This window comes from Telmatherina bonti (genome assembly GCF_933228915.1).
Source record: "Telmatherina bonti genome assembly, chromosome: 17".
Taxonomy (NCBI): Eukaryota; Metazoa; Chordata; class Actinopteri; order Atheriniformes; family Telmatherinidae; genus Telmatherina; species Telmatherina bonti.
In genome coordinates this window covers 25,723,517-25,747,190 of record NC_136615.1, presented here as the reverse complement: position 1 = coordinate 25,747,190, position 23,674 = coordinate 25,723,517, and the positions used below count along the sequence as shown (strand labels likewise).

Sequence of the window (23,674 nt, the reverse complement as noted above, 5' to 3'; positions counted from 1 at the left end):
ATAAAATGCACTTGTTGCCCGTGAAGTTTCACCTGTCTTCAGTTTGAAGAGAACATTTCCTTCACAGTCAACGTCTTGATCTAATTATTCTATTGTTTTGCAACCAACATCACTCACTGTGTTCGATTAAGCTGTGGCATCATTTTTTTTTCTCTTTTGCACTGAGTGCGTGATTGTGTGTGAGTGACGTCATATGCAGACAAAGGTCCTGTCCTGTGTAGAGTCTGTGTATGTGTGTAAGTGTTTGTGTGTGTTTGTGTGTGTGTGTGTGTGTGTGTGTGTGTGTGTGTGTGTGTGTGTGGCACTCGGTCAGTGAGAGAAGGAGACAGACGCGCCAGCGCAGAGAGGCACAGACACGGAGCAGAGAGCATCTAGTCTTCTACATCTGGGAAAAACCTCCAAGTCTTAAACATTTTATTTAAAAGGAAGAAAAAAAAAGGAGGAAAAAATACTGCAATATTTCAGGGGGGTTAAATTTGTGCGAATGTTCTTTTTCTACTTGGACCAAAAAATAAATAAATAAATAAAATGAAAGGCTTAACTGGCTCTAGGTTAGATTTGGAGTCCTATATGCTGCGACTTTGACACCGCAAGTTGCGCGTGCAGGCTTGTCCGCTGGAGGAATTTAAAGCAGCCTCAGTCGAACTTGAGTTGGACATTCAGAAACCAGTCAGGGTGTAAACTAAACCATCTACCCGCTGCTCTCACTTGGACGCAAATCACTGTAAGTATCAAATTCTTTTTCTTTTTATCCGGTGACTTTTTTTTTTTTTTTTTTAAATAATATCGACGCATTAGAGTTTCATATTGGCGTTTCGTCGTTTTCTTACGCATGCATTGCTTGCATAATACTGGCATCTGTAAACAATCAAAGTATACCTGCCACGTAGACGTGGCGAGGCAGCATACGGTTCAAATAAAAGCTTTGATGGCATGAGCGGATGCCTGAGTCCTCCTGGTGCACCGTTATTTCAGCCGGAGACGCGCGGCTGCTGCGCGCCTTTCACAGGGTGAGGACGGGGACGCGGCAAGGAATGAAGGACTTGTTGCGCCACAACTGGGCTCTTTATCAAACTCTGGGACTAAAACAACACTTGTAGGAGGGAGTGAGCGGAAAAAATACAAGGCCAGCACTGGGAGTAAAGAAAAACTGACATTTAGCTTGATTTTCCACATTCACAGAGGAAGCGTTTGGAATTTTAACTTTCTTTCCTCCCCCCCACTGTAATACTTTCTATCCTAAATGCAGCCGCACAAAAGGTTTTTTAAAACAACTAAGCACTGCAATTTTATATTAATATTGTCAGTTTTAATCATTACAAAAGCACAAAAACCACACAGGCTTCTAGCTCTTGTGGAGATGGCATCATTTCAGCCCCTGAGCCCAGAAAGTCAACAATTTTACAACTAAATAACTATAAGTTAAGGTTGCCACAAGTCAAGTTGAAGACGTTCAGATTAAATAGTGTCATAGATAAATGTTTCCGAGTCAGATCAGTCAGTTTTCAGTACAGAAAGATGCTGCAACCATGAGCGAAGCTGTGAAGACGATGGTGTTGCAGCTGAAGAGCCACTGATGACTCTTGCATATGGCTCAGTAGATGGAGGGAAAAATGGACTTCTGAGAAGCTGCCAGAGGTTATGTCCTCACTGAGGCAGGGTACCAATCTGGCCAATGACAAATCAGCAGTGGTTACTGATAATGTAGTAGTGAAATCTGCAAAGCTCTTTACTTGCTTGGTGAATGTCAATGTCATTTTTAAAAAAAAATGTCCCCTACAAAATATTCTGACTGCACACAAGTAGAGAAAATACAAAGAGTAGAAACTCAAATAGTGTGATCATATATGTGTTCTCAACAGATTGTCTGCATATTTGCTATTAATCCTCAAAAACAAATCCCACCAATTAACAGATTATGCTAATTTGCTGCTTCACTGTTTCTAATTGTTCTGTCTGTCTTCCATTTCTGCCATTATAAACTTGCTATATTCATTCGCAATATGCATACATTAAAAACATGCTTTTACACCAACTTACACCCAAACTGCTGCAGGAGTAGAGCTGTACATGCATCTACAAAGCCCATGTCAGTCCAAACATGGCCAAAGACTAAAATTCACATAAAAAGTTTGGATTTTTTTCAGCTTTAACATGTCAAATTGAAGATAAAACAGAAGCAACAACCAACTCAAACATCTCTGATTAAGCTTGCAGGTAGCAAAGAAGTAAAGTTTGGTGTGCCATCCTTCTCTGCAAAGACCTGCAGAGAAGGATGGGTTGGATTTGTGTCAGAGCTACATCAGGCTTAGTCATGCATTCCAACAGATACCACATGCCATGTTATTAGTTAGAAAGTCAGGCGGGGGCTCTCATCATTGTTGCAGCAGGAAAGGTTGTGCATTGGCCCATGCAAAGCGAGATGGTCGTATATATGTCCAAGAAGAGGTCATCACCGAGAGTATTAGTTCCTTGTGACCTTTCCTTTAGTGTCATCGGTCCTGTAGGACAAATGATTCTTTATTTGTTTATGCTAAATAAACAAGCAAACAACATTAGGGTGGATTATCTTTAAACGTGCTCTGCAGTCTTAGCTTGATGACTCTGCAGCTGCTTTTCTTCACCTTAATTTTCCACAGGCACTAAAGATATGTGATAACACTTCAAAGTACCTGTTTTTATCAAAGTCGAGTTTCAGCTGATTGCAGAGGCCTGCTGTCTTTTTTGATCTTCTCTAATGAACATCGCGTCAACCAGGGCTCAAATGGTGTGCGTTTGCGTGAGCGTGTGGCAGCGAGTGTGTTTATTTGTGTATTCACAAACAGAGAGTACACTGTTTACCTACCGCCCACTGCCACAGACCTCAGGGGGTCTTTGATGCTATGAGGGGAGTGTGAGAACCATTTGCATGCCTGCAGATAAATGAGGTCAGTAGTTTTCAAGATGTTTTAAGAATAGATTACACTTTTAACCCCCCCAAAAATTATTCACAACTGTTGAATGTGGAATAATAAACAGTCTAGATTTGAGCTAAAGTGTCTAATGAAACTGTTTAGAAACTTTTAGTTTTAGAAACCATTTTTTGTGATGATGTGGTCCTCTGTGGAGGTTTGGAACATATACAATAAATTATTGAGGATTTCATCAGAAATACAGTCAGCCATCTGTTTAGGATATCTTATAAACTGAACTGAGGTCAGTGTTGCATGGATATTAATCATTTAGTCATTAGCAGTTAATAAATAAATATGTTTTGTAGCATTCCTCTTTGTAGTGTAATAAATAAAATCTTTCTCCCCAGTCTTATCGGAATGCCCCCATATGACTGATGAGAACTTGTATCTTGGCTTTACCAGTAGAAAATATAGCTTTTTGACTGTAATTAAGTGACTGCTATCTCCTCCCTGAGAACTTCAGATTTTACTACATTCACAGCTACTGTTGAAGGCCATGAAATGGAGATACATAGCAGCTGGGAGGTGGCGATGATAAGCCATAACACGAACAGGCTGAGACAGAAAAACGTAAGAAAAGAAAAAAAGAGATAGCAGAGGATAACAGATAATGAAACAGGCTACAACAGTTTGTTTCTTACTTAATTTAATAAGTGATCTAGTCTTCCGAGTGATTCTTGTCTGTCTGTAAAGTTCTCATGCATGTGAGTGTTTTGTCATGTGACTTCTCAGTAGAAAATCACATTATGTCACCATGAATGTGATGTGCAAGTAAAATATGGGATGAGGATGGTTCTCAGTAGCATGGTTGTTTCCCTGGTAACCGCAGAGGGAAGGAGCACAAGGTATTAGTTGTTCAACTTCTTACTGACAGATTTATCAGGATTACAAATACACATTGTCCAGAAGTTATTCCCCAACTTATGAGATGCTTACAAATGAAAGAAAAGTTGAAGGCTGGAGATGATGCCTTTAACTTCTGACCTTCTTAGTCAAACTAAACAAAACTCCCACTGCAACGACGTTGTGTCTCCCCTACACACAACTGTTTTATGTTTCCCTACATGAGCACTGACATCCGTCAAACGAAAGAGGTCCTTTAAACATCTGTGTTGTGATTACTGAAGACTCGATCTCTCCTCCCCCTTGTCTACGGAGCTACATTCCACCCATTCTTAAGGCAAAGGTCCAGATTGCTTCCACATTTATGCAGGTGGCATACCTGCATTTACAAAGTGCAGAGAAAACATTGTAAATGAACAGGAAGTTGTAATTCTAAGAAGTCTATAAGTAGGTATAAACTGATTAAGATCCCCTCAGTCTCTATATCACGTACGTTTTATTTTAGGATATTTTAAGTCTGAAGGGGAACTCAAGTTATTCTTAGAGTTATACGTGTGTTAACGGGTTCTTTTGTTGCTGTTCAACACATAAACACTGGAGCTTGATCGTGAGATTACATTCACAGCTTCATACATCCAGAATTCACTGGTACAGAACGTACCGTAAGAAGTTTTAACCGGAAGGTTAAAACTTGCCAAGGCGAAGATTCTGTCATTGCCATGTTTAAGGGTAACATATCATGGTGGACTGCAATATTTTATGTTCTTTTGACATATTGTCTTCATGAAAAAAAGTTATAATGAGACTAAATTGCATGATTATGTTGAAAAAATCTGAAATCTTAAAAAAATCTTAAATCGAAATAAATGAAACTGCACCCACTCATGCTAGATTTTTATAATGCCTGAATCAAAATTCACCTCCAAATGAAACGATTAACACACTCCCACTCTCAGACGTGGAGTTTGCTTAACAACTAGATGAACAACTAAACCTATTTGTTTTCTATGTATTTAAATGAGTTTGTTTAGGTCAACTTTGGGGACTTGTGTGAAAATTTTGCAGTTTGATGTCATTTTGATGTGGAAATACAGAAAAATCTATAAAGTTACCAAATGTCCTTGCACATATACTGTTTATACTATCATCCAGATTAAGTCCCGTGTGAAACCTTTTAAATGCTTATCTTATTTTAAAGAAAGATTTTTCCACCAGTTTCACACAATTTTGGTGCCAGATTTATGATTTTAAAACAAACCCTAAGCATTCTAGTATTTTTACTGCAGTTACATTTTATGGGCTTATTGTTTTTGCTATAAACTCATCTTGAGAAGAAGATGTCCTTTAGTTCAATGAAGCCAATTGTTTGTATTGGTCTGACGCACAAAGAATAACAGATAACTTCTGAAATGATTTTTTAGTAAGGTTAGTTATGAAATGTGAAACTCAGTTGGGAGGTTTTGAAGAAACCATTTCCAGCCTTTTTTTGTTGGATGACACCATTTTTCATTTGTAGAAGACATGTTGATATGCCAGAAAAATAACTAGCCACTGGTTAGCTTGCTATTTTTCTTTACTTAGCAGGAAAATAGTCATGGATAAAATCTTATTTGTTGGGAATATTCCTGCTGTATTTCAGACATAATGATGCAAAAAATTCATTGACAATGTCTTGACAACATTTATATTCCCAAAAATGTAATAAAAACCATTGTGGGCCTCACAATTGTCACCATTTTAAAAGCAAGTAAAGAAAAATGAAAGCAACAAAAAAAAACAACAAAAAAAAACATTCTAAACATTCTAATCAGGTGTTGATCTCATCCCATCATGTGCAGTCAGAGCACAAGCTGCAGTGATGCAGAGCTGGAAGCTACTGTTGGCGTCAGGTGCTAAAAAGCATGCATCTGGTCTTGTGCTACAGGGTTTTGTGGTAAATGTCACACCCTGACCCCTTATATCCTTACTGCTGTCCATTATAACCTCTCACCATGCAACTTGTGAATGTTCATGTCTTCCACTTTGTGGTTTAAAATCATATAGACGCTGCTTCATTTCAGTCATCAGAAATACAAAGAAAGGAACCAAAAACTGCAAAGAAGAGGAAATGGTTTCTGTTACTGCTTCAGCACTTCTTGATAAAGTGAAAGAATGACCTTGCAATGGTGGTTTCCATGAACAGGCGTGGCTCCTCAGTCGGCCTTTTCTGCCAAGAAAAATAGATTTGATCCAACTTTTTAAAGAACAGCTGCAGATGAACTTGGCTGCGTGGTACATACTTACTTGAGTTTACTTTGACTTAGTAAACAGTGCAATGGCCTTTCAACAAGACAACACATACAGGTGTGATGTAATTGTAATTTCTGATCACATGGACCCTATAACAGCCTGCACCACTGAGTCTTGGCATGCGACTGAAAGCGGATTAACTAATTTACCATCGCACGCTAAGACTAATAGGAGCGCGTCCACCCGGTGGAAAAAACTGGACGATGTAAAAATTTTCGTTTAGACAATCATTTACTAATATGCCAGAAAGACAGGCAGAGAATACCTTTTTGTTAATTCATGAATAAATGCAAATTGCTTTGAATATTAGATTCAAAATTCCAACATTAGACTGAATTTGTTGCAAGGATGAAGAATTATGTTCCAGCATGCTTACCGCTCAAAGCACACACTTAAAACAAAACGAGAGTCATTTTAGGAAGGTCCTTGAATGTCCCAGTCACAGTCTGCCCTTGTACCGTTAAAGATTGTTGTTCTTTGCACAGACTTGAGGAGACAGGCCTCCATGGATCTACAGAAGGTTAAATTTGAGTGACATTATTTAGAAAAAAAATCAAATCTTTGATTTTTATTTATAAATAAAAGATTAAAAGATTATGCCTGGTTTGATTTTAAGTAAATTATATAAAAAGAAATCATCAATATGCTTGTGAAATATTAAAGTGGAACTATTATGGGCGTTTCAGGCTAATTTGTTTTTATTTCTGAGCCCAAAAGGGCTGGGATTGATGGAGTTATTGTCACAAATCGCTTTATTTACTTCAGACCGACCCTCTCCGTAGGCTGTCAGATCAGCCTGTGGGCAAAACGAGTGGATTGAGACTCTTCCGCATTAAGCCCCGCCTCCCGCCACTGCACTACATCTGGAGCGCGCACCGCAACTGCTTTCGCCGTCATTGTAACATCTCATAAACAGAAGGATTAGGCTAATATGAACTCAATAAAAAAAACAAAATACAATGTCAACACATAGCATGCATGGGCTTACATGTATGCTATGTGTTGACATGTTGGAACCTGAATCAGACCCTGAAAACGAAGTGGAAAACAGCAACCCACAGCAACGAATGCAGCAGGATGTCTCTCTTTGGTAAACTCACCAGCCATCGTTGGAAATAACTTTATCCGACGTTTTCCACCCGCCTGATGTATTTGTACATGCCCTTGTTAACCAGTAGAAGGTAACCAATCACCGAACCTTATCCCCCGGGACGTCACAAGGATTTTGAAGTAGAAAAAACTCTCTAAAACGACATGTTTTTCGTTGCTATGGAAACCAAATGGAGAGCGTGCTGGAACTCAAACTCAAACATGCGTTTAGGTGATAAAAAACAGTGCTGTTCACATGTCTGATGAGGATTCAACACTGTAACACTGTAGAAAGCTCAGAAAACTCCAAATACCATAATAGCACCCCTTGAAGAACTGGAATGAAATGTACAAAAATAAAACCAAAATCCTCAGAATTCTCACAGAATGAAGCCTACTATGCCAGAAGCCAACTTTCACTATATTGTCGTGACTGATATTTGTTCTTTTGGGGATTGTAATTTGTCCCCACTGATTTCGTATATATTTACCAAAAAAAAAAAAAAAAAAAAAGAAAAAGTTGAGTAAAATAATGATTATTACATGGTACATTTTAAACACACTGTCATTGCAGAACATGGCCACATGCTAACATTTGTTTTCACTCAGTGCACAGCAACTGTGATTTTGACAAGCCAGAACACTAAAGTGATAAATCTGAATCCTTTCGAGTCAAACTCTGAAACCTCTGCGGACCACATCACTGACGCAATGCCATATTGCATCCGAGCTCTGGTGATGTAATCAGTGGAATCTGTCTCTAATAGCGTGATTTCATCAGAAAATGACTGAACACACCCAACTATCACATGGTGGAGGCTGTTTATTTGGAGCTAATCTTTGCTAAGTAGCTGGAGAAGTATGGCGATCATGGTCAAAGCAGCATTTAGGTTGTAGTACTTTGTGTCTATTCTAACCTTTCTGTAGTCATGAGCAGAAAAATACCCTGATATTTTCATGTTACCAGTCATGTGGTTGGTAAAGGTTTCTTTGTAAAAAAAAAAAAAAAAAGTCCCAGCTAACCTCTTCATGCAGCATTTCTCAGTTTCTTCCCTTATCACAAAGCTCATGTGTTGGAAATACACACATGTCTACTTAGATATAGTGTGAAAAACCCCCACAAACATCCTAATGTTTGGTCAAGCTGCATTTCTAATGGCTTTCAAAGATTAATTTCATGGTGAGTTTTTTTCCTCTGGTCCTGCTGTTTAGCCTGAAAACCTGCTTTACCTAAACATGTGGAACAGATCAGTGTAGAAAAACAAAGTAGCTTATTAGATGGACATTTGCGAAGTGAAAGAGTGCATTATACTTCACAGATAATAACCCCAGAGTTGGATTTTGCTTGTCGCTTGGCTCTCCGAAGCTGTGAACCCCAGGAGATTCATAGCCCAGTTATACTGATGATTCTGGTTGCTACTTAGAAGTAGCACATTGCTTTCAGCAGCTTTGGACAAATCACAGACCACTGTGAAACCCACTGAGCCCGTCTCTGTGTAGTTTAGCAGCAACAAGTTCACGCTTTCTCTGTGGGGAATAAAACATTATAATGACAGAGTAGATCATATTAATGTTCCCAAAGAGCTTCCGTTGTTGATGAAAAGGTCCTGCTGCAACAGCCGGCAGTGTGGTTTCCCATCTCTTCTTTACAAAAGTAACTTTTTCATTGTCATGTTGTCAATTTCTAGTTTCTTTATGCCAACTGTGCTTTAGACTTCTCTGACACAATTCCCAGTTTGAGACTTACATACTGTCCAATTTACTCAGATAAAATTGCACAAGTGCGGTTAAGGGAATCATCCGGTGAGGAGAAGAAACTTTCAATCCAGCACTGGTCCCAAGATCTGCAAGTGTTTGTCCGTCTGTACATGTGTTAGTGCAGCTTGTGTGGACTTGCTCATATTTAAAAGGAATACAGACGTTTAAGCGTATGTGTGTTAGTGTTGGTGTGAATTCTGGGTTGCAGAAGTCCTGTTTCTCTGCTTTCTCAGGAGGGAGTGTAGAAACAATGGGCACATTGTGTGGAGAGTTGGCAAAGACAGGAGGTGGGGGGTGGTTAAGGGGCGTAGAGGGAAGTGGAGGAAAAGAGATGACATAAGATGGGTAAAAAGGGTTGGAAGTTTTAAAGGGAAAGGAGGAGAAACTAGAAGAGATGTTTAAAATAGATAGTGCTATAGTGCTTTGATGATTGGCGGGATGGAAAATGAGGAATCCATATTGTCACTACAGCACCAAGTCAGAACTTCTGATGAGTCACACTCAAATTTGACAGTTTTTAGCTGCATTAAAACAAAAGTAACACATCTTACACTTTATATTTTACTCCAACAGTAGAAAACCAATGATTGTCCCCAAAATGATCTTTCCCAACATAATACAGCATAGTTTATACAAAAAAAAAAAAAAAAAAACCCAAAAAAAACCAAAACAATTTTTTTCCTGTTAATTAAAACACATTCAAAATGAGTTAACTGGCCGGTCTACTTTAAATTACACATGAGACTTTTTATGATTATCACATGCATCCTTTGTTGCTTTTAGATTCTTCACATCAAAGTCTGCTTTTAAAATGCTCCATTTTATCGCTGGATTTCATTTAAAACTAAAAATAGCTGTGCATGTTCAAAAATGATGATCCAAACTTGTTTTGTCTGATAATTCCCATGTCTCTACAATCACTCTTTCATGCTACGGGACTTTATATAAAAACTGGATAATTCTTTCAAACTTCAGAGCCAAGATGTCACTTTGAGATGCTGCACTGATGAACAGCAGGAGTTTTGTTTGGATAATAAAGTGTAAGCATTTTTGAGAGAAGGCTGAAATTCTAACACATTACATATGTTCATATATCTCTGCATTTTGAAGTTAGGGGCTTATTCTGTCCTACATAAAAGAGAAGTACCCTCTAACTCCTTGTGAAGCTCTACATCAGTGGAGGAGTTTTGAGTTCATTTAGCAGAGAATGGATTTGCGGTCTGCAGTAATTCATAAACAGGCTTCTATGCATAAAAGGGTGGAAAGGCATCAGGCTCGAAAAAATATTTATGATGTGGTCAATTATCCCTCTTTTCATTAATTCAGTGTGGTATATAGTCCAGCACAGAACCTCCAGAACAAAGAGTAGCCACGCAAATAAATGACAAATGAAGAATTTTCAGCAACCAGGACACAACTCCCACTCTGTGTAAGAACAACACGTCATTTATTGGTGTTCCTATGAAGTGTCATTCCTCTGCGTTAGCAAAAACAACTGGCTGTTGATATTGGAGGCTGGATGATGAATTGTTGAGGGAATAAAAGCAGACTTGGAATTAAACTGAAATAAACTGAAAGGAGTTGAAGCAGTGCGCAGTCTGACCATGTTTAGACTGTTTAGACCATCTAACCATGGCCACGCTGATGGTGTCAAACATCAAGATACCAGTTATGTTTATTCTTAAATGATATTTTCAGATAACACTTGTTTGTTCATTAATTAACCAGAACAAAATGAAAAAAAAAACAGTGTTGTGTCTTTTTTCGTAGTATTTTCTTAGTTGTCAGCTAATTGTGTCAGTTTTGGATGCACTGGGTTCCTCTGGCTGTCGGTTTATGAGACACTTGTAACTACTCGCCAGCTGCATATTGCTGGCTGTCCATCTGGGATGGTGAGTGATGTCAACCATCCACAGAGAAGATGGGGACACATCTAATTCAAGAGGATAGGACTGATGTTCGGCTCCAATCTCAAAATTGTTTTTTTCAACATCCCTTATTGTTTAATTTTATTTGCATTTATCTCAATTGGCTTCAACGTAGCTGGTTTATTGATCGTCCTCCAGCCAGAATGTTGCTGGCTCATCGTCAACCTCCTCCATAGATCAAGTGTCCTTATGCGAGACACTAAAGCCCACACTGCACCCAACACGTATGATTGAACAGCACTATATTATTTATTTTACTTTATTATCCCATCATAGTTATTCTAGGAGCAGTGGTCTGCCAGGCCATATTTCAGCCCCAAAGGCGCAGTTCATCCCACCTCTGTATCCAGTCAGCTTCCATGTCCCTTTACGAATTAGACACACTTAAGCAAAGTTAATAAAACATTTAGATATGCTATTAGGCAGTAAATAATATTTTACTGCAATAAGCCTAGCTGATATTTCCAACTCCCAGTGGTGACCAAACCCACTGTAATGCCTTCAAAACTGACACACTGGACCCCTGATGGGGATGGACATATCAATGCTCTGAATTCATTCATTCATTCATTTTCCGAACCGCTTATTCCAATTCAGGGTCGCAGGGAAGCTGGAACCTATCCCAGCCGGCTTTGGGCGACAGGCAGGGTACACCCTGGACAGCTGGACAGGGCCATGCTCTGAATTTTGCACTTTAAATCTCTCAGACAAAATATCAGATTTTACATATATATTATTTTTAAATATGACAAAACCACTGCTTTAATACATAACATAATATTGGTTTTTACTTTTGAAAGATTATCAAGATAAAATTATTCACAACAAAACTGTATTTTGCATTGGATTCAAACAGTAATAGCGGCCTATCAGATGTTGTGATGTCATGATGATGATGCGAGGGATTATGATGATAAAGTTGTGGGAAAATGTTTTTTCTGGTTTAATGCAGGTTTTTGAGGACTCTTCTTTCATATTAGGACATTCTGTTAATTTAATTTTGTTTTGTTGTTTATTTATTTCATCATCTTTTTAAAAAGTTATTTCTTGAAGCTCTTTTAAATTTAATTTACTTGTGTCAAGTTTACTGATTTTCCTTTCAGGAGCAAAAGTATTGCTATCAGTATGAATGTAGACGAAAAGGTAATAGGAAGTAGCTTATAGTATCATCTAAATTCATTCCCCAGTTTCTGACCAAGCATCGGTATATGAGTTGATGGAAGTAGGAGCAGCTTGAGCATGCAAACCGCTGCTCATACTGCCACCTTCTAATAGCACTCTAGCTTAGTTTATTGACTCCAAATTGATTTAAGGGAAATAGACGTACTAGATGTACATTTGCGATCTTCTAATGCATCGAAGTGGAATGGAAACCTCTGTTTTCAGCAGGCATTGTTGCTTCTAATGAGCTTCTAAATGCTTCTAAATGAATGGGGGTACTGTCTGTGTTTCTGTTATCAGACAGTACTAGCAGCTTGCATCTCATCCTTAGAGGGTGTGTAGTGGGATAATTTCTTTTTTTTTTTCATTTGTAAACAAATGTTTAAGTGTGTATGGGTTTAAAAATTAACCGAGACTAAGATGTCTGGTGTGTGTGTGTGTATGTGTGTGTTTTTGAGGTATGTGTCATGAATATACGGATGCAGTCTTGCTGTCGGTGCTTGAATAATGACCTCACTCATATGGATTCCAGGGTGGTCCTTTCATAGCCTGTCAGACACTTTCACACACACAAAACACACTTATTCTCTGTCCACAGAGCCAGACCTTATCACACATGACTAACCAGAATGAAGAGTGTGCATACACACAGTATTTTGTTCTCAGTTTTTAACACTTAAGGTTCACTTGCTTATAAAATGTACTCTTTCACTCTCACACACACTCAAGAATTCTTCAAAAACTTAGTCATTCACATTTGAACTTTTATAGCATGCACATGTTCACACCCAAGTGGAGCTGAGCTGAATTCCCCCCTTTCTCTGTCCTCTTTCTTGCTCAATCTTTCCCTTTTACAACACCAAGACCCCAGCTGTTGCACACACACACACACACACACACACATACACACACACACACACACACACACACACACACACATACACACACACACACACACACACACACTCGCACATTGACAGGATCTCCCGCTGCAGGCTCCAAGGGTCTGATGAAAGTGTTGGGAATGTGCACTGAGAGGTCACCGACACTTCCTCCACTTTCTAGTACTGACGACCTGCCTCCGGCATCTAATGCCCCTCTGGCTGCTCCCTCACGACGTTTAATGGCCACAAACTACACAAGACTAGCTGAATTGTCAGGCTTTCATCTGCTAGTTGTCACAGAGGCTCCTTCGCTGGGGATTTATAGTGCATTAGTGATGCTCCTGTCACTCAGCTGCTCCTCGCGTTGCTTCTAATGGCTGCTTGCTGCTGTGTCTTGGTATAAGTGGCAGTTAAAACCCTCAAAATTACTCGCACGCTTAATGGTGTAGTTTCAAGACTAGAAAAACAAATCACCACCAGAGACACCAGGGAGAGGGAACGTAAAAGAAGAAAGACGAATGCACAAAACAAAGAAAAACAATGTAGAAAGACTTTTGCATTATCGCAGACTACAGCTTGTTTTCAAAATGCTGAACCACTGCTTATGCACGATGAGTTAGATCATTTCATGTCTTGTATAATATGATATTTTTAGCCTTCAGAGTGCTTTTTAAAAAAAAAAAAAAAATCACTTGAACTATATAACACTCTGCAAAACACCAGCAAATTAATAATCCGAAACCAATGGCAACATTAGTAGTTAATCAAAGATAACGAAACATAAATCGTGCAATGATATGAAACTGCTCTACTGTAATGATTACTTGCCAGTCTTTTTATTTATTGTTTTTTACAAGTCTGCAAGCTCTATGTGTAGAAATTAAGCAGATACATCCGGCTTGTCTGGGACAGCATACTATTACTGATAATTCAATTCTACTAATATAATGTACTGATGCTGTTTCAGTGGCTTAAATAACATTTTACTGCAACTCCAAGTTAATATGGCTGCAGATGTTCCTTATCAGCCAGATTCGAGAAATTTGAGAAAAGCCAGAATCCACAAAACTTTTTTTTTTTTTTTTTTTTTTTTTTTTTTTTAAATTGTTTAGGACTTCCTTTATGCTGCTGTTGGTGCACTTCCATGTCAAATACACAACCATCTTTGATCAGTAATGTAGGCATTTGGCTGAGTGCAAATATTTGGAGTCAGTGTACTGTTAGTTCATGCAGTATTGTTTTTAGCTAGTGAAACAATGCTAAATTCCATAGAATTTGATTTGATACTAGTATTTAATCTACATTATGCGGCATCTGCTGTATGTTACAGCCTTCAAAACAGCAACACAGGGACATTTTCACTTGAAAAATATGGGAGTTGAAAAATTGTATTGGTTAACATCTGGTTCCAACCCAGTCTTATTTCCCAGGAGCCTTCCTAATTTTCATGAGAATTACTGCAAAATAGCCCAGAAGGGGACAAAAACAAGCAAAAAAAAAAAAAATTACAAAAAAGAAACGTGTTTTCATGTTCACAGCTGAGGTTTACAGAGTGGAATATCTGCTGTGTCACCACAGCAATAAAGGAAGCTTAAAAAAGTCAGATGATCACAGTGATGTAAATTAAAAGTGGAGGTAATAAAAAAAAAAAAAACTGGCTTTAAACTTTTAATATTTTTTCTTTCTCCCCTCTTGTTCCTCAAATTTTTCCCTTTATCTCTTTCTCTTTGCCTTTATCTCACTTGCACACATACAAACACACATGAACAATGCTCACAGGAGCATGTGTGTGTGTTTAATAAGATATCCAGTCCGTCACAAATGCTGGCTAGTCTCACTCATACATCCAGACCAGAAACAGGACCTCAGGGCTGGAGTAAAGAGTGTTTATGTGTTTGCTTGAGTTGACTCCAAGCATCACGTTACACAAATTTCTTGAGTGTTCTTGAGTCCATGAGATGAGTTTTTATGTGTTTATCTTAATATGATGAAAAAAAAATTGCTCCATTTCACACTGGGGTTTGTTGATACTGCAAACACATAATCTTGCTGACACAACTTTTCACACATAGTTGGAATGCATGCAGCACTAAGGTACAGTATATAACACACACCCAATACAAAAACACACCACCCATTTGTTGAAGTACTGTAATCTGACTTGCAGACAGAACACATTTAGTTAGTGTTTTCAGACTTTTTGTTCATGTATAGCTGCTGCTTCTCACTTGTGAAGCACTCAGGTTAGCACACACACACAGCATGCAGTTGTACTAAAAAAGCTGAGTCTGAACACAGAGTGGATTTTGTCTTATTTCTGCAGGGAAAAAAGAACAATGCTTCTAGGGATTCTTCCCATTTTATTTCAAAAAGGAGGCCCACCAGTTCCCTGTACTCCACACCTTCTGTCACTGAAACGCTCCACTGTCACAGTTGTTTGTGATAATCCCATGTTGCTGCCCACCCTCTCAGTCCGACAGGCAACCCCTCAGTGTTCTCAAACTGCCGTCCTGTCTGTCAAGTAGTCAATGATCCAAGCAGGTGTGCAACTGGCCAACAATAGTTTCTTAATGTCTTGTGTTGAACGGGATGTTAGCTTGTTTGATCTGATGGATTTGTTTTACATAGTTTGTCACTTTTTCAGCGTGTAAATGTAAATAATATGAAAAATCTCATAGCTAAATATGATAATCCTGTTTAATCCAGCTGTTTTTAACTCTCTAAAAGCTTTTATTTTTTGTTTCTTTTCAGTTTGCACCACTACAGCCATGGATGACGAACAGTGCTACTACAATGAAACCATCGCCTTCTTCTACAACCGCAGTGGCAAATATCTTGCTACTGATTGGAATACCACCAGCCGGCTGGTGATGGGCCTAGGCATCACTGTATGCATCTTTATTATGCTTGCCAACCTACTGGTGATGATTGCCATCTATGTTAACAGAAGATTCCACTTTCCCATCTACTACCTGATGGCCAACCTGGCAGCTGCTGACTTCTTTGCTGGGTTGGCCTATTTTTACTTGATGTTCAATACAGGACCCAACACAAGGCGTCTGACTGTTTCAACATGGCTGCTGCGTCAAGGCTTAATCGACACCAGCCTGACAGCCTCTGTGGCTAACCTGCTGGCTATCGCCATAGAGCGCCACATCACCGTGTTCCGCATGCAGCTCCATACACGTATGAGCAACCGACGTGTAGTGGTGGTAATCGTCATAATCTGGACCATGTCCATAGTGATGGGGGCTATCCCTAGCGTAGGATGGAACTGTATCTGCAGTCTGAAATATTGCTCCAACATGGCACCCTTGTACAGCAACTCCTACCTGGTCTTCTGGGCAGTGTTTAACCTGGTGACCTTTGTTGTCATGGTGACACTGTATGCCCATATTTTTGTCTATGTGCGACAGCGAACAATGAGGATGTCGCGGCACAGCTCAGGACCACGACGCAACCGAGATACAATGATGTCTCTGCTGAAAACCGTGGTGATTGTGTTAGGTAAGAATGATCTATCATTTCCTTCTGTTCATTTTTTATATGTGGGTGTGCTTTGCTGTCTATCCAGAATGGTTTGATTCCACTTGTCACTTCCAAGGGAAGGCTCATTGCAAGACAATTCCTTTGACTGAGGGATCCCTTCCAGAACGACAAAGTCCCCATCCATCAGATGTTACCGATCTGCAGCTCATGTGCTACAGTCTTTGTAGTCACTAAATCTTAATCTAGCTAAATGTCTACCTACAAATGAAATGTTTGGACTATAAATATTAGCTAGCACTTTTTAACACAGTCATTAAAACATCTAACTTGAAGCTTTGCTTTTGGAAAAATTGCAGGCTTAAAGCTGGGGTAGGTAATGTTGGGGAGCTGGCAAGATTTGAGAGTGGCACCCTGTCTTGGCTCCTCCACCTCTGGTTTTGCTCCTTGCATGATACAAGGCTTTTTTCGTACCTCCACCAGAAGGTTATGTTTTTTTACCAGCGTTTATCTGTTTGTCTGTTTGTGTTCAAGATAACTAAAAAAGTAATGGATGGATTTTAATTAAATTTTTAGTAGTTGTTGAAAACGTGAAACGGAAGAACTGATTTAATTTTGGTGGTGATCTGGATCACCGCTTGGATCCAGGAACTTTTTAAAGGCCTTGGCGGAGGTTTGCACTCTCTGAGTGCTTTTATAGTTTGCAGCTTTTTCCACCAACGATTTTCTCTTTCTCGGAAAATAAACCTAGCCGGGTCGGGGAAATCCTTCTTGCATTTTCTCAGCCATGTTTGCCTTCCGAGTTTATTCCTCATTACTTTATATTTTCATCCTACAACGCTATTTATATGCAGGGTTTGCAATGTGGGACGGGGAGGAAGAGAGCCGGGAGAAGAAACTTACGAAATATAAGAAATGACGAACTTCCATTTGACCTAATTATTTTGATTGTTCTGTTATGTCACAGATTTACAGTAAACTGAAGGGTCTAACTATATTTCTTATTGTTCATGAATGCAAAATTTATAGACTACCATCAGGACGAGGAACCAGTTCACCCAGAGTAAAGAAAAATGTCTCTAAGCAAGATTACCTGGCCCGGCTTTAAAATCCCACCAGTGGAGTCGAGCAGAAAAACTCCCTGAATTGATGCCAGGATGCTCTGAGGCTCTTGTTTCAGATAGAAGCTGTTTTCCCTTGAGTTTGACTTTCAAGAACCACTCCATCCATTTGAGATGATATCTAAATGGAAATGAATACAAATTGCACGTATAGTAGAGAAATAGTCATCCCATGTCGACTATCTTTGCAGCTTCTGAAGTCATTGGCAGAACCGAACAATGACTTTGTTGATCTGCAAAGCTGCTGCATTCAGCCAAAGCACTGTGTCTGCCTAGCACAACTGCAAGTGTCACATGCAGTGCATGATCTCATCCATCATTATCCTCTTCAGATTGTGTCAGTCTGTAGTGATTCAGCACAAGCACTTTAAAGAAAAGTGTAGCGCAGTGTTAACATGAGTAAAAAAACACTAAACTCTGATTACATGTTGCAATGCCAACAGTAAGTTTTAATTACCTCTGCCAAGGTGGAGGCTGTTTTTTGCTGGCCTCAGTTTATTTGTTATAATTAACATAACTCAGGAAGTTCTGAAGGGATTTTGATAGCATTTTCCTGACATGTCAGAAATAGAATAAGGAAGAAGTGATTAGGTTTTAGGGGTGATCAAAATCCTGGATCCAGAAATTTTTCCATTATATTTCAATTATAGTTACATTACAGCTTAGAACACAACATATAATGCACAGAATCAGTGGCAAACAAACAAAAAGGTAATGACATTGGGGTAGATGTTAAATATCCTAACAGCTAAGTCAAATTTGCAGCGAAAAGGCCACTTTTTTCAACAACTTTTAAACTATTGAAGTCATTTGTTTGGTGGTGGCAGTGGCTCAGGTTGTAGAGATGCTTGTCTTGTAACCTGACAGTTGTCAGTTCAGTCCTGCGACCTTACACTGCTGCAGCCCCAAGAGGGACATGACTGTTCTCTGAGGGCCAGTCCCAAGCCTGGATAAAAGTGTCAGGAAGGGCATTCGGCATAAAACACCAATCAATTCACCTGAGCAATGATTTTCTCCCTTCAGAAGGACAAGGTGAAGGGGAACAACAGCAGCCATTTGTTTCAGCTTGGTGTCTAATACTATGTATAATAGTGATAGTTTTTTTTTTCCAGAGTCAACGATTCAAAGTAAGATGTTGTGTCTAGTCTGATGATGAAAAGAGTGAGATTAGCTTGAAGATTGGCAGAGTTTGAAGGTATGGTGGCTTTTGGGCCTTAAGAGGTTTATGCCAGGTGAGTGGCCCCTTGATATGATAATAACTTGATGATGTTTAAGAAAATATCAACAGCAGTTGTTACATCCTGGAAGCACTTTCGCTCCTGTTGTGTCTCTACATGCTCCACTTTTCTTGAGAAGAATTGTGAAATATTCTCAGTCAATATTCTGCAGTTAGTTTAGATAAAAATCAAGTTCAGAAGATGTAATCACAAATATGAGGTATAAATTCATGCTATAATATTTAGACCATTGCAGAATAGATTGCAATCCCTTCATCAGGTTCAGCTGGCTTCAGTTCAGCTATGTGATATGGAAATGTGCCAAACATTTAAAAAATATATGATCCATGTTGTATTGGAGAAAAACAATGTTTTACTGCTCTATTTTCTTCTCAAGTTGTTTTTGTGTCATCAGTATGAAAAATCTTTTTCTGATAAACAGGGTCTATTTCATATGTAAAGTTCAGCAATGTGCTCAGTCTGACACTTATATGTCCTAGCATTCAGTAAAGATATGTTTCCCACTTTACAAGGCTCCAGGCCTCTGCAGTGTGTAATAAACAGCTGAATCACTGTCATTTCTTTCTTATATGGTCTTACTATAGCAAAAAAAAAAAAAAAAAAAAAGAAGACGACCAGCTGCAGTAAGTAAGTAAGAACAAAACTGGTGGGAAAACTTCTTCTCAGTGCCTGGAAGCAGGATGTGTTGGTCCTAGACAAAACATACCAAAGGATTCCACGTGATTTGTCTCCTATGTGCTGTGTTATCTCATCCTGTTGCTTTTGTTGTCTTTACTCCACACTTAATTCAAAGCAGTGGACAGCAGCATCTGCTCAGTATTCCATAATATGTTTAAAAGTGGAGAAAATGCTCTCTTGCTTAGATATACTGAGTGTGTTTTCTCCTGTTTAACCTGAGAAGGTTGTGGTGACATTTTCTGGTTGTGTGTGCAGACCATGGACAAGAATGAGTCCATTTCTTGTCACAGAACACAGTTAAGAATATTCTGGCCCCCCCTCCAGAAATTTTTTTTTTGTGTTTATGATTTATTTTAATATTATTTTGGTATTCCAGGATATTTTTTTTACTCATTATTTATGTAAAAGGATTGTTGTCATCATGATATTCTACATAATTCCTGTTGAGATTGCTGTATTTTGAATCAACGTGATTTCCTTTCTAAACTCCCTTCAATATTGCACGTTGATTTTATTGCTGTTGGTTTTGGTGTAAGCTTTATAAAAAAAAGAAAAAAAAGACCCAAATGTTATTTATTTTGTAACATTTTGTTTAAACGTAGATTGTTGAATGCTGAGGTATACAAAAACATTTCCTTTGTTACTCTGTGCATCCCTATAATGCTTCCTATGAGTGCTGCATGGTTACCCTGATTCAGGGGTGTCCAGCTCCGGTCCTCACAGGCCACAGTCCTGCAGGTTTTCCATGTATCCCTGTTCCAACACACCTGACTCAAATTAATCAGTCATTGTGCAGAACTTCATAGGCTGTTGGATCCATTCAATGTGAGCCAGGTGTGTTGGAACAGAGATATGTCAAAAAACCTGCAGGACATCAGCCCTCGAAAAGCAACTTTAAACACCCCTGTCCCGATCAGTCTATCTTTTAAGTAACAGACTTACCCCACAAGACTTTGCATGACTTTATTCATAGGGAGGGGCTGTGCTCTTCTCTTTTCCTCAACTGGAACACCTGACTCATTGAGATTTGGAAAAGGGACAAACCCAGTTCACATAGAATTTTAGCTGAGTGATTCACTGTGTTCAATGACATGAAAACATATGCAACAGATTGGATGTTGTAGCTGATGATGAAAGCATGAATCATTTGTGTTGAGGGAAAACTATTTTAGGCTTCTTTCAAATATTTTGCAGTTTTAATATAACACTTAATAATATTCACAATGATATTGAAAACAGATTTATGATTTTAAAGTTTTAGTATATTAAATGTAACTTGAATCTAACTCTTGACATGAAGCTTTATCATTTTAAGTTTCTATAAAAGTCCCATTAGTTCCCATTCACTCCAGCAAAATCTAACTGGTGAAGTAAATCTACAGAGTGAGGGTGTGATTGGTTTTTGTTCAGTTTGGAAACCACTGCAGTTTCTGTGTGAAGTCATGATGAATCATTAAAATATGGTGTTGAATAATACTTCCCTCCCTTTCTGTCACTTGCCTTACTTAAGTCAGTACATAGTGAGTAGTGAGTCATATTTCTCTTGGATCATAAGTTGTTGTTTTTTTTACTCTTCTTTTGCATGTTTGGATGCTGAAGTTACCAGGAAAGGCTACTAAGCTTTCCAATTCCCCATGTGGTAACACTGACACTAAGTACTTGGTTTTGATTATGTGCTTCTCAGGGAAATGCAGAAATGAATTCCACCTTTGCTGTGTAATCAAAAAGTCAATCCCACAATCAGTCCTTGTCTAGCTTTCCTATCTTTTGGCCATATGATAATAACTGCTCCCCCGCTGCCTACTGTCGTCTTTCTCCTTGCCCCCTCAGGATACTGGGAGACTGGGGAAAAAAAGCAAAGTTAGTTACTAACACGTGCATGTGCAGGAGCACAGGCAGATGCAATGTGCAGACACTGAGTCTCCCACAGTCACATAAACCTCTGAGCTTAATAAAGAATGGTGGGACACAAGATTAGTTCCATTCACATAAACTGGTGTGCTACAGTGGGAAACTAAAAGGCAATGGTTACCTTTTTTCCCTCGTAAAGCACACATCTGGGGATTGCACTGATAGTGTAACATTTAAACAAAATTACAATTTTGTTATGTAATGTTAGCCATGTGATAGAGTGGCATCCCTCCACTAGACTGCCTGGAAACACTAGAAAAGTCTTTTTTTCTGAAATGGTTCAAAGATTTTGTAGCTTTTCAATCAAATCCTTCATGTTGTGATTTTTACGTTTTCTCACTTTGTTTTTAAAAAGAATTGCATGTGTTGATGAATGTGTCCAGTTGCTGCTTATCAGCTGTCACTGACCATTCAGCCGGCATTTTCTCAAAACAGCAACTGCAAGACATTAATAATAAACAGCTAATATAATAGAAGGCAACTTTTCCAGTATTGTTTTAAAGTTTTACAAACATCATGCCAAACAGTAAACTGTCAAGCAAGTTTTTCAAAACTGATAGATTCAGCTGATCAACCTCAGGACACACCAACAGGCTGTGGTGCATTCAGAGAAAATGGAGCAAAAGGGTTGTTGGTGGAAAAATAGTGTCAATGTAAAGAATATGGTAGGCAATTTGAATACAATAATTGCATCTCGTTCCATGGTATATTTCAGGGTCAAGTAGATGAAAGAAAATCACTCTTCTTTTGACTTTGTGAAGTAACTGTAAGCTGTTATTTTTGTGCCACCATTTTTGCTGTGGTCTCTGAATGGACAGACAACTAACTGTATGTTAAGAACAGAGAATCCTCTGAGCTTTAAGGGTGCATTCACATCAGGATAGTCCGCTGGACTCGGTCCGATTGGGGACTCAGCTCAGTTGTAGGGGGGTGTATCCATTCAAACCAAGATTGCGTTCACGCTGCTCTTTGGTCAAACGTGCCAAACCTTTACAAGAATATATCCCCATTCCCACCAAAAGGTGGCGCTGCACTAGTATTTAGCAAAAGAGAGAATAAGACCAGCGTGAAGAAGAAAACTCTGCTGCGAGTTGAACATGGAGCATGAAACTATCGCTGATTTGGGCTTTTTATTTTGTCTTATGCAAGTATCCTGCAGAAGTACACTGCAACAATGACCGCAGTATGAATAACAGACAAGGCAGAGGACTCTTAATGCGATCACTATGTATTTACCCAGGCAGGAAGGGATTTTTTTTTGTAGTCCATTTCCTGTATTTGGTCCGCTTGAAATGGGCCGAGATTTGTAGGCGGGCCAAGTTCACTTCTTTGGCCTGAATCAGAATTGGTTTGGAGCATCTAAAGCTCCCCAAATGAATTTGGATCAACAAGTGTGAATGTGCCCTGAAACTACAGTACCAACTTTGTCTGTTAAGTGCTACAGCACCGTTTGGTCTAAGTAATGGCTTAAAAGTCACGTAGAAAAAGACACAAGTACCAAATTTGAAGGTAGTTACCTTTTGTACAGTCATTGCTGCACCTATAACACAACTGGATCCGCTCATTGCTATTCCCAGTTTTACCTCTAGATTGACAGGGGTTGACCTGAACAGAAATTCTTTTCATCATTGTCATTAACCATGACCCATGCACATCCTGTGCACATCTATATAGTATGTCTGTTGTTGGCTCATGTAAGACTGCTGCGAATGATCTGATCATTTTAAAGCTCATAATGTATGAATGTGGCCAACGTGGAGCTTCATGGCATACCATCATTCAAACACATGCAAGCAGATGGCATATCACTGACTTCCATTTGTTTCTAAGTCCCGTTGTATAACTATCAAGTGTTTACCCTGAGGACTGATCAACTTCAGTCTCTAGATTTCAAAAAGGGGACAGAAAGTAATGATTAAATATTGGCAAGCATGCCTCTCTCTTACACACATTTTTGTAATTTTGATTGGTGTGTGTTTCCTGGCAACTTGTGAGCAGAACCAATCAGGGCAAGCTACAAGCCAAACGCTCCAATTGACTGTCAGCGTGAAAACATGCCTGGTATGTAGCTCACGATGTCACCTGTTTTCATATGTTTTAGTGTGTGTGTGTGGCAGAAATTGTTGTGCGCCCTGCAGCTTTTCTAATCACTCACGATAGTTGCATCTGTCTCTGTGAATCCTGTTTCAGCAGCATCAGTTGCTCATCATGGCAAACTATTCACTGGGCTTCAACATCTACACAATTATTAAATTGTTTCAGTATTTGCACATGACAGATGGTAGTCAAAGGAAATCCAGCATGTGTAGGGCCTCCACAATACAAGAAAGATCC

General features: G+C 39.0%; 1 protein-coding gene across 1 annotated transcript in view; it reads left to right on the top strand.

The window, feature by feature from the left end:
* Positions 1-358: 358 nt before the first annotated feature.
* Positions 359-23,674, top strand: part of lpar1 (lysophosphatidic acid receptor 1) — a 42,493-nt gene continuing 19,177 nt past the window's right edge. The window contains exons 1-2 of the mRNA XM_079256061.1: positions 359-724; positions 15,658-16,413. Coding sequence (XP_079112187.1) covers positions 15,675-16,413 — 739 coding nt within the window. The 5' untranslated portion in view covers positions 359-724; positions 15,658-15,674. The remainder of the gene's footprint in view (positions 725-15,657; positions 16,414-23,674) is intronic.